The 11,757-nt window shown below is 43.4% G+C and overlaps 2 protein-coding genes across 3 annotated transcripts; one reads left to right on the top strand and one right to left on the bottom strand.

Annotated features, from left to right (window-relative positions):
- Positions 1 to 4,396: 4,396 nt before the first annotated feature.
- On the top strand, positions 4,397 to 5,755 carry H257_17685 (hypothetical protein). The gene is made up of 5 exons (XM_009846563.1): positions 4,397 to 4,647; positions 4,708 to 4,789; positions 4,869 to 5,083; positions 5,142 to 5,243; positions 5,525 to 5,755. The coding sequence occupies exons 1-5, from the start codon at positions 4,439 to 4,441 to the stop codon at positions 5,673 to 5,675; spliced, it is 759 nt and encodes a 252-aa protein (XP_009844865.1). The 5' UTR covers positions 4,397 to 4,438; the 3' UTR covers positions 5,676 to 5,755.
- Positions 5,756 to 6,260: 505 nt separating this feature from the next.
- On the bottom strand, positions 6,261 to 9,553 carry H257_17686. Of its 2 annotated transcripts, XM_009846564.1 has the most exons (5): positions 9,286 to 9,553; positions 9,031 to 9,230; positions 8,433 to 8,923; positions 7,447 to 7,633; positions 6,261 to 6,710 (listed from the first exon to the last, which is right to left on the bottom strand). In XM_009846564.1, exons 1-5 carry the CDS (start codon positions 9,525 to 9,527, stop codon positions 6,316 to 6,318), a joined length of 1,515 nt encoding a protein of 504 aa, XP_009844866.1. In that variant the 5' UTR covers positions 9,528 to 9,553; the 3' UTR covers positions 6,261 to 6,315. The 2 variants fall into 2 exon arrangements, with proteins under 2 accessions (XP_009844866.1, XP_009844867.1); XM_009846565.1 differs by having other exon boundaries at positions 6,261 to 7,633.
- Positions 9,554 to 11,757: the final 2,204 nt, after the last annotated feature.

The following is an 11,757-nucleotide window of genomic DNA, read 5'->3' on the forward strand; positions in this document are numbered from 1 at the left end:
TCAGTATGTGTTGCTGTTGAAAGTGAGTGCCCGTGGGACGCAGATTGCATACCGACTGTACGACATCGTCACACCTGGGGTCCTTCCAGACCACCCAACACACAGTGATATCGTTCGACGACGCACCACACCAAATGCACCTGCTGTCACTGTCTCCTTCAACATGCACCGAATCTTGTCTATCCCTGCGCACCAACCTCTCCCGGACGGAGTGAACCCCGTCGCTGTCGTCAACCTGCGCACCGTCATGGACCAAGTCATCGACAGCATTTAATATATATATAAGTGTGTTAATGCACCAGCTTCTAAATGGGTTAATACGAGCTCTTTTAACTTGAAATATAGTTTCGTAATTTATTACTTCGAAGTACAGAAGTATCTGGATTGAGAGCAAGTGTTTTTAATCCATTAATAAATTTAGGAATATTAGAACTTTGATCAACGTTCAAGCGTTTGGTATTAATTGAGCACGAATTCTTTTCTTTTTGCTTTGGAATTCTCATTCTGTAATCGTATACTGTTTCAAAGAACTAATTAAATATTAATAGAAACATATAATTGCTAGACCTTTTATATATAATGGAGCACCATTTTGATCCGTAGATGCTATTTCAAGCACATTAGCCACAGTTGCTATAGCATAATAAACTATATTAGTTGGATATGTAAATAAAAGTTAAAAGCATTATTCAATGTCTTTGCATAATTAGGTAGATTATAAGCTAAATTAATGCTTGATACCAGACTGATTGTGGTACATAGAACAAGTTGTAAGTAGTAGTAGAAGTATTTCCATCATAAACAGTTGATTTAGCATAACCAATAAGTTAATCAAATTGAAATCGCTCTAATCAGTAGTAAGTTTCATAGTACTAGCTACTACTGGGAATCCTGCAAAATTAGCTGGTTGTGTATATCTTACATTTAGGGATGTAGGTACTACGTTTAGAACAAAGCTCACTCCATATAGACTTGGATTAGCGAGAAACTGCATGTTGTATAAATTATTAGACGTAGTACTATTAATCAAATATAGTTCATTTGCTATTAAAACCATTTGCAGGTATGTACTGTACTTATAGTTAAATCAGCAACAGTTGCATAATTCATAAATGCTGGAATAACTATATTAAAAAATAGGTAGGTACCACAGGCAATAGATTTGGAATGAACTGTTAGAATTAGTAATATAGGCCAACTAAAATACATTGATATCTTGTTTAGAGCTATTTTTTTGCCTTGTAAATTAGCAGATCCTTAATTTAACTGTACTTTATATTATGGAGCTAACTGAGTGTAGTATTCAATACATTGGTGAGTGAAGTAATGCCTATTCTGATTATGAATGATATTCGAAATTGATGCCATGGTCAATCAAAGTATGGTAGAACCTTTGAATCTGAATCTATATTAAGTATAAATTATATTCAACAAAAAGTATACATTTTAAAATTATTTATCATATTTACGTTATATTTGAAGTTTACGCCAAATGCTGTCTTTTATGTGCTGCTTCGTGGCTCAGAGATCACCGATGAACACAAGAACATGGTAGAAATGTACAGCAGCATCGATACTACGTAATGAAGTATCATGGACTGTGTTACGATGCTTATTGCAGGATACAATCACACCCAAAGATACCTATTTTCCAGTGATTGGGCATGTTTGAGGTCACTTCACGCATGCTAAATACGTGCAATCGCCGCACATCACATCTTGTTTTGTAGCCCGCAACCATGTCTTCAGTTTTCATATTAAACGTATCACGCCCAGACGTTCTGTTGCTGAGTAATTCAACTACTGTACAAAGTCATGCACTTTCTGGATAGTAAAGATTATCATAAATTACTACAAACATTGATGTTAACTTGCTATTAATAGTATGTAGAGATGCCGCGCGACAAATATATCCGACAACTACCTGATTGGTTAAAAGTAGAAAATTCTCTTAGCTTTCATTGGCGGATGCCTCTTCCATTTCAATACAATGACCAAGTGAAATGTCTTGCTTTTGTCGAATCACCACAGAACACACTTTTACATGACTAACAAGTCATGTAAAAGTGTTCTGTGGTGATTCGACATTTCACTTGGTCATTGTATTGAAATGGTGTTAAAGGAATTCGCAAGGTGAGCCACCTTGCGACGTTTTAATATCCAATCAGAGTCCATCACACCTTGCTTCTTGCACACGATTGGCTATAACACTGACTTACAATTTTGAACGGTTTGGACAATTGAATTTTGTAGAGCTTTGTGAGATGCTGCTCCGGAGAATTGTGCACTGATGAGTTCTGATGAGGTCACTCCGACTTTTTCCAGTGTGGTTCTCCCCTTACAGCTAACATTATGTTATGCGCTCGGTTGGATTGCAATGTCGTGGTGGCTCTGGTGGGCCAACGCGGTGGCGCAAGAGGTCTAGGTAGCACCCATCGCAAACGCAAAGTGCTAAAGCCGCCACTTCAGCACTTGCGATGGGTGCAATCAAGACGTCTTGCGCCACCGCCCGCGCAACCACGTGATCACACCGGCAGGGAGGTGTACGGCGCCGACACGGGCTGGATGGTGGAATGTGGGATGACCAATTTCATTGGGTTACTGTAGTAGGCAAGTGGTGAATTGAGACCTGTTAGAATTGACCGAGTCCTGAATACCACATCACATGATCTTGCTCTCATGCACAGCCTACATAATAACCTAAATGCTCCTTGCATCAACAGCCATCACAGGAGTAGAGTGTGCCGCAACCAGGCGTGATGAAGCATGGAGGTTCAACCCGTCGATCCTGGGCTGTCCATCCCTCCGCCAAGTCGATGCGATGATCAACCAAGCGTTTGGTCCGACCTTGGAATTGGAACGTGTGCGCGCCAAGCTGCTGCGGTACCTCCGTCACATACATGTATTGAACCAGGGCCAGTGCTCGTATTCGATCACGCCGTCGGGGTTGTACCCGCTCAAAACGTACCTGCCGGATTCATTGACGTGTGTCTGGAATTGCCGGACGCGGCCGCCACGTGGCATCTTGCCGTGACCCCAGCGCTGATTGGCGCCGCGACACCCGCTGCCGTCGCGATTATCGTGATCTGATTGGACATTTTTGGAAAATTTTGAAGCGAATTCCAAAAACAGACAGACACATGAAAAATAAAAATCAAGAATACAAACTTGAAGATATATTTAATTGAAACTATACAATTTCAGGAGTATTTATGGAATTCGCAAGGTGGTTACAAAATTGCCTATTTCACCTTGCTTTTTCTGGTTAATGACGTTTACAAAATTCAGTAACGTTACAAAGAATCGATCAATAGATTTGGCGATTCAGCACACAAGTCCAAATTTTGGGTATAAGGACAATAGTACAGTCCAAAACAAAATTATAGACGCACCCCAAAATCCTCGAGTTTACAATGAAAACAATGGTTTGGTCAGGAACGATCAATCACAAGGACACTCAAACAGTGCTTCCAGGCATCCCATAGAATAACTTCAGTCATGTATTAGTAAGTCCACAGAAAAATCCAATTTTCAAAATTTGGGGTGAAACAAAATTATAGACGCACTTTTTAATTGGTATTACATTTCAAATGTCAACTTCGTTTCTACTACGTAGTATTAATAATAGTACACGTACTAACGTTACTACCGTAGTATACCGCAGTACTACTACGTAGTAGTTAGTACCTATTAATAGCAGCCCTATGACTTATTATACTGTATGTATGGCACGACGGCGACGGCCTCCAACCTCCTCGTAGACCCCCCAACCTCTTGCAACCAAACTATATAGTATTACAGTTGAAAGCCCAAATCATGACGTCATGGGAGGAAATCGATCAAAACTACCTAGCACATTTGGTTGATGGTATGCCAACAAGAATGGCACAAGTTATCCTTCGTCGTGGACAATGCATCGATAAATACAAATATTTATCGATACACTGCCCACGACAAAAGACAACGATAAATACAAATATTTATCGATGCATTGTCCACGACGAAGGATAACTTGTGCCATTCTTGTTGGCATACCATCAACCAAATGTGCTAGGTAGTTTTGATCGATTTCCTCCCATGACGTCATGATTTGGGCTTTCAACTGTAATACTATATAGTTTGGTTGCAAGAGGTTGGGGGGTCTACGAGGAGGTTGGAGGCCGTCGCCGTCGTGCCATACATACAGTATAATAAGTCATAGGGCTGCTATTAATAGGTACTAACTACTACGTAGTAGTACTGCGGTATACTACGGTAGTAACGTTAGTACGTGTACTATTATTAATACTACGTAGTAGAAACGAAGTTGACATTTGAAACGTGTGCAAGGTGGGGACTTCCTTTGGAAATGCATAGTGTAACGTTATGGAATGTGACAGGGACGACCTTTCGGAACGAAGATCCAATACAACTGAACAGGCGAAACCAGCAAGGAAGGATGCTCCCGCCGCACACTTCGCTGGTCAAGTACGACAGTCCGATCTTGATCAGTACGACCAAGGACAAGAAAGGCGGGAACGCTGGAAAGAAAGCCAAGGGCGGCGGCAAAAGCGGCGAAACACCGGCAGACAAAGCCGGGATCCCATCCATTGCCAACGCGAGTTCGAGCCAGACCGAAGACATTTTGAACTCGATCTTGCCTCCCAAGTAAGACGCATCCTCGTCTACTTCTTCTCTCCAGTCGCCGTCCTTATCAACAACATGCAGGGAATGGACCGAGGACGGGCAGCTGTGGGTTCAATACGTCAGCAGCACCCCTGCCACCCGGTTGGATGTGATCAATCTCCAAGTAATTACGTTTGTTCAACCAATGTATTATCGTCATTCTCTTCTTGACCTTATGGCCATATATATACACATTTTCCCAGGAACAACTGGACATGCGACTCCAGCAAAAACAGGCGCGGGAAACTGGCATCTGCCCCGTCCGAGAAGAGCTGTACGCGCAATGCTTTGACGAGCTGATCCGACAGATCACCATCAATTGCGCTGAGCGCGGCCTCCTCCTGCTTCGCGTGCGCGTGGAAATACGCATGACCATTGCTGCGTACCAGACGCTGTACGAGAGCAGCATTGCGTTTGGGTACGTGCGCGTTCTGCAGGTCGTTGCTGCGAAACTCTCAAACATAACGCGACTGTAGGATGCGCAAGGCACTCATGGCCGAGCAAAGAAAACTCGATGCCGACCAAAAGCTCAAGCAGCTCGAAACCGACCGCAACGAACTCATCGCCCAAGTCGAAGAGTATGTATGCACTTTGTACACTCACTATATACATACATATATATATAATTATATTATACGACCCATTTGGAATATATATATATTCCAAATCGATTGTACAATATAATTCGGCTGCTTGCAGTTGGCAGTTATCCTAAACGGACATGGTATATCACTTCCAAATGTCCACGAAAACTGTGCCAAATGGATCATTGTACACTATGGGGCTTCTTATATTATGTCCACGAAGACAACATTGCCAAATGGCCACGAATACGTTGTGTTTTGACGTGTATTTGTAGATTGAAACTCCGGTGCGAGGCCATTCAAAAGCGAGAAGAGGAGAAGCGTCTGGCGGACGAGAAAAAGCACAACGACGAAGTGGATGGGCTCAAGAAAGCCAACGACCAGCTCAAAGCCAACCTCGAAAGCTTGTTGTCCGCCCCCAAGTAGAAACAAGTCAAAAATGAGGTGGAAACGCCCATATAATCATAGCATGGTACTACGTAGTACATATTACACGTCCATCACGATACTCAGGGGGGTTTTGTGCTTGGTCGATTCGATGATTTGGTGCGGCTCCTTCAATTGAGCAAGCACCCCATACCAATTTTGAATCGAATGGGCAATATATATATATATGACTACACGAATCCAGTGGCCAATCAAATACAAAATTCAACCAATGAAACATCGAATTAGTTTTTGAGTGAAATTAGTGTGGCACGGGACGATTTTCCCATACAAAAGTTTGTACAAACAATCGATCGACGGATTTGGCAAATCAGCATATATTGGGCGAGTCGCTGAAATTTTCCAGTAATGCGAAGGGGTCAAACGTTTGGATTAGCAGAAATTTGAAATGACGTGATTTGATTGGCTCAGGCAGTTCTCTAATCGATGATCCTCCCAAGATATTCGACTATTCTGCTCGATTTGACAAAATACCTTTTTGGATCGAGGAAATCCCTATATATTCGGGTAAAAAGGACAAAAGATAATACATGCATTTTTGCATATTCGTTCCGTCCAAACTGTTTTGGCTTGACAATAACGTTATATATATATATTATATATCTACAAACGGGGGTGGTTAGGACATGTACAGCACGACATCGTTGTGGAGGGTCAAGAGGGCGTCGGCGCTTTCGACGACAGCGCCGCGCTTGGTGCGCAGTTTCTGAGTCTTTTTCATGTTGAGTTTGGTTTTGGCCGCTACGCAAAGTTGGGTCCACTGGGCGTCGGTACTTCCACTTAAGAGCACCGCCACCGACTTGAGTTTTTTCGACTTGCCTTGTAAGCTGGACAGTGTCACACGTAAGGAAGGCGGGTGGTCTGTTATAGAAAGCACTTGGACGCTGTCGCAGAGATCTGATTCGATAGACACGATCTGGTCTTGTTCGTTCTCGTGATTCAGGACTGGAACCACTTCGGTTAAAGCTCGGATATGCGCTTCCGCAGAGTCGGCTAGTGCCCGTAAATGATACCCTATAATATATATATATACATACACATCCACGGTTGACTACGGTATATATATATATATACATTCAACGAGGGAAATGAAGCGCATTGGTAGGTATATATATATATATATTAATTACTGTTGTGTTTATTCTTCTAAACTGGAGCGATGAATGTAGATATACAGAACGAACGCATCGACGACATAACCAAACAAGACTCGGACGAAATCTTGAGCCAATCAGATTGCAGGAAACCATCAATCCCATCGAATTCGTGTGAGATACCTAAATTAGTGTGATTCCAATCCCCACAACTTTTTTTACATAACAGGAACCAAAATTCAGTACAACCAATATATCGATCGATGGTGGATTAGGCGAATCAGCATAAAAGTCCAACTTTTGCGTTCAAAGGACAATATATATATATATATATCCAAGAAAATCGGGTGATTTGTGGATATACGATTCGAAATCCCGTACGTTCAAATCGATTCGAAACAGGAGCATCGAATATCTTACGAGATTGGATTATAAAGAACCGTCTAAGCCAATCAAATCACACGTGCTGTCTACCAATTCAAACGTTTGATTGGGCTGTTGGGCAAAACAACCAAATATACTCTTTTCGCAGTGTAGTATATAGTGTATACAAGCTTAACTTGATTCGCATGCTATTTGGCGAAACCTTTTGACACCTTCAAGTCCAATATCGTAAAACCATACAATCAAAGTCTGCACACAATCTATCGACGTACCCCCCTCCAACACTGACACGATTCGGCCTTGGCAAACCGCCGACGCGATCCATACAAGCCGAGAAGTGACCCAGTAAAAGTCGTCCGCCATGAGATTCACATTTGCCATCGGATCGTCGCGGTGGGCGTCGAAGCCGGCGCTGATCAAGAGCAAGTTCGGGGCAAACGCGCGCAATGTCGGCTCAACCTACGCGACAAGTTTCAATATAAAAAACAATGTCATTTTTTGCAAATGTGTATCCATCGAATGTATTGCATATATATATATCGCATCCACACATATCTAGAAACTAGGATTCTCAACAATCTCTATATTTGTGGCAAGATAGATCGCGTATGTGTCGTTGATGTGCACACGATGAAATATATAACACGTGCATAGGATATTATAAAATGCAATAATTGATTCATCTCATCCTGAATTATACAATATATCGAATATTTCATATGTTATTACATGGTGCAAAGAAACATATTGGGGGATGTGGTACAAATTTCCAGCCGAATCACAAATCATCGACGGCTATTGGCTGATCCAATTTTTTTAAGTGGATTTGATTGGCTCTTACAGAGAGGAACAATAGTATATTCAACCAATCAAAACTCCAGCGTGCTTCCATATTCATTAGATCGCGAATTTCGCAAGTTTAGAGCGAATTCACAATATATCGGTAGAAAAATACTATTCTGAACCCCTAATGTTGCTATGATATTGCTGTGTTTATATTCTAAACTGGAGCGACCTTGGAGAATGAATGCATCAACCAAATGTACATGGAAGGATTTAGCCAATCGGATTGCAGGAAACCATCATCCACGTCGAATTAGTGTGCGGCTTCAATTAGTGTGATACCAATCCCCACAGGATACCTTTTAACATACAAAATGTCAAAGTATCGATCGATAGATTTGGCAAAGAATCAGCACAAACATCCAATTTCGCGTAAAAGGACAATATATATATATATTAATAAAAGAGACCCCACCTCGGTTCGAAACTTGCTCCGAAAAGCCGACGATGACGTAGCAGCGTCCATTTCGACATTGCACACGTTGCTGCTGTTGCGAATGGCGTGCCCAGAGTTCGGGAAGCACGGCGGCTTCTGATGTGTGGAAATGTAAAGCAATCGGTGCGCCATGTCGGGTGTCCGGGCTTTGGTATCGGTGCCGTTGCCGTGGTGGACGTCGAAATCGACAATGGCCACCCGCTGGACGCCGTGGCCCGCGATCGCATGCATGGCGGCGACCCCGATGTTGTTGAAGAAGCAGAACCCCATCGCTTTGTGCGGCTCGGCGTGATGCCCCGGCGGCCGCACGGCGCAAAACGCATTCGCACACGCGCCGGTCATGACGGCGTCCACAGCCGCGCACGCGGCGCCCGCAGCATGCAGCGCGGCCTCGCGTGTGTATCGCATGATCGTGGTATCTCCATCGATGTCTAGGCTCGAGTACTGCAGCAACGTGTCCCGTCTGGTTGCTACGCATGACGTCAGAATACGATGTGTGCGTTTTACGTAGAAAATGAGGGGAAAAACAGAAAGCGCGCGAAACAAAGGATCGTCGACAGAAAGGCGGTAACGTTACCGGCCGTGGCTCGGGGATCGGTGGCGATGCGATCGAGCTCGTCCATGGATCGCTCGATCTTGCCGCACCACTTCAAGACAGCGTTTACGTGTAGAGGGGTGTGGAACGCATGCAGCTGCTCCAATGTCGCCGCGGGGAAAGTCGTGATGTGCGGCATACAGGGAAAGACGTTCAAAATGCGATCGAGGATGACTTGAACGCTTCGTATGATGTTGGTTAGAAGCAATAACACGTCGATGCAATAGAACGCCGTACCGTTCGGGTCGCTCAGGATGGCCTTTGATCCGGTGTCGCACGCATGCTGCATGGCTGAAGAGGAAGGATTGGGTTGGCCGCGTCGTCGTCGACACCGGTTGATGTAGCGAAACGTCCTCCACGGAGCTTGGCGTGCGCCTTGAAGACTCTGGGAAGGTTGAGGCCCCAACATGACAGGGGTCGGGAGAGGAAGAAGTCGACGCCGCCGCCGCCGTCGCGGGTGTCGGTCCTTCAACGGCCATGCAGCACTGTCGATAATTACCACTTGACTTTAATCTATTCTTAACGTTACGAATGATCCGGATAGTAGAGCTAGTACTACTATAGTAGTTCGTACCTGAATTCGAAAACCCACTCCATTGTACTACTGTAATTTCTTAACTCAAAGGTCGTGGGTTCGATCCCCGGATTCCCGGATTCCCCAGATTATTTCCGCAAGGATTTATCCGTCCCTCCCCTGGGGAATCCGGATAACAAGGGCTGCGTACGAAGACGAGGACCGAACTTCGAAGAAGATCGGTCGAAGCACGAGGTATGAAGGACCAATTCCCCGAGTGAGTGGGTGACACACCCAACACAAAGCAAATCTTCCTACGCCCGGCCGACATTATGCCACACATCACCAACTACTACGTAGAATATAAAATATTTTTCCAACTGAACACAACTACTTCGAAGTACATATTTGTACAGTACATACATATATAGCGATGTACTTGAAGGGCTGCTGTGTGACGTACTAGTATTAATTTGTGCTTTGAAATACATTAACAGAATATTTGAGTTTGTGTGATGAATAGTAGTTGCGCAGCCCTACACTAAGACCTTCGTCGACGACTACTAGTATAAGCTTGCATTTGATCCAACACTGAATGCAGAATCACACTAATTTTATTTCGAACTCAAAGAACCCAACTCAAGAGCTTCAATCACTTCCACATTGATTGAATTGTACCCCATTGCTGCCTTGCATAGTGTAAGCGATGTCGAATCCGATTGTGCCCATCAAATATATATATATACCGGTATTCTTCGAAACGATATTACTGGAACCCCGACAACCAACTGAAGTCTACGCGTAGCTCACTGAAAATTGAATACAAAAGTTGGAGGGGGCAAGTAGTTGCTTGTGTAGATTGATGCTCCGAATTATAAGGAACATTTGTATTTGTCGAAGTATACTTTCGTCGTTCGTGTATATCACTGCCACTAACTGTAAGCCTAGCGACATTAATTAATTATTTTTCCCCGATATGCTACTTACCCATGGCTGCTGCCGTCTTGTGTGGTGTAAGCTTACTTTTAATAGCATTTCCCCAATAGACTACTCATGGCTGCTGTCGCCTTGTGTAGTGTAAGCTCAATTTAAGTGATGAGGTTTTCAAATCCCATCAATTTACTACTGTACTCGGAGGAATTACCACGAATTACTACCAGCAATGGTGCAGCTTACATAGAATACTGTTTAACACTACTTCAGTAGTATTATACTGTACTGTAGTATTCACCGTTGGTACGATTAACGTTCTACAACGTTGTTTGCCTTCGTAACGGTGTTTAACGTTAACGTTAGGATTGTACTCCTAGTACAGTGTACTTCAGGATTGTACTTATCGTAGCAAGCAATTACATACATAGTCCCACCCACTTACTCAGGGACGTTTTAGGTCAATAGTACCAAATTCCCTGAGTGAGTGGGCATTTGACCATTGAGTGGGTGTGTCACCCACTCACTCGGGGAATTGGTCGGTATGAAGCGTTGAGCGAAGTAAAAACCGAAGATTACACACCGCCCCTGGTCGAGCAGGCGCGTTACAATTGGCGAAGCGGTTCCATAACATGTGGTTCTAGTGTCGGCCCTCGCGAGGAATGTCTTAAAAATGATAATCCAAACTCAATTAACCACTCCATTGTACTAATGTTAGTACCTGACTTCGAAGTACTACTACGTAGTATTACAGTTCTAGTACTACCGTATACTATTAATAGTATGACATTTGATATACGGTATATGTACTGTCTCGTATTAGAGCGCGTCTGGCAACACTGTTTTTTCTCAGAAATATTATACCAAAACGCCATTTTGATGGAATAATGGAAATCTGGACCATTTTTTATCGAGATATTGCCAGTAAGTATATTATTGGCATTTTGAAAACATGGCTCCAAGGTCCATTTTGATTATTGAATAGTAATCGTGTTGGACTATGAGTTGTTTCCAAAGCCATTACAACACGGAACACATGTGCCGTGAGGTCCAACGCGGTTTGGTTGACTTGTGTGACCTTGTGGTCAGTTAACCTCCTTTTTGGAACCCGTTGTTCTGCTCATTTGCCTGAATCAGCTTGGGCTCGTAGCTGAGCGACAAGGAACGAAAGCACCAATGTACGCTTTCACACAAAAGGGAGTTTTCGTTTCGTTATTCAAAAATCACTGATTGCGATGTATTCGCCCCTTTACGAAATTCCATTT

Source organism: Aphanomyces astaci (assembly GCF_000520075.1).
Source record: "Aphanomyces astaci strain APO3 unplaced genomic scaffold supercont1.115, whole genome shotgun sequence".
NCBI classification, from domain to species: Eukaryota; Oomycota; class Saprolegniomycetes; order Saprolegniales; family Verrucalvaceae; genus Aphanomyces; species Aphanomyces astaci.

Coding starts and splice junctions, on each gene's coding strand:
- H257_17685 (XM_009846563.1), top strand. CDS start 4,439: ATGCTCCCGCCGCACACTTCGCTGGTCAAGTACGACAGTCCGATCTTG. Junction 4,648..4,707: donor AACTCGATCTTGCCTCCCAA/GTAAGACGCATC, acceptor AACAACATGCAG/GGAATGGACCGAGGACGGGC. Junction 5,244..5,524: donor CTCATCGCCCAAGTCGAAGA/GTATGTATGCAC, acceptor GTGTATTTGTAG/ATTGAAACTCCGGTGCGAGG.
- H257_17686 (XM_009846564.1), bottom strand. CDS start 9,527: ATGGCCGTTGAAGGACCGACACCCGCGACGGCGGCGGCGGCGTCGACT. Junction 7,634..8,432: donor GGAGCAAGTTTCGAACCGAG/GTGGGGTCTCTT, acceptor CTTGTCGCGTAG/GTTGAGCCGACATTGCGCGC. Junction 6,711..7,446: donor CGTGTCAGTGTTGGAGGGGG/GTACGTCGATAG, acceptor TATATATTATAG/GGTATCATTTACGGGCACTA.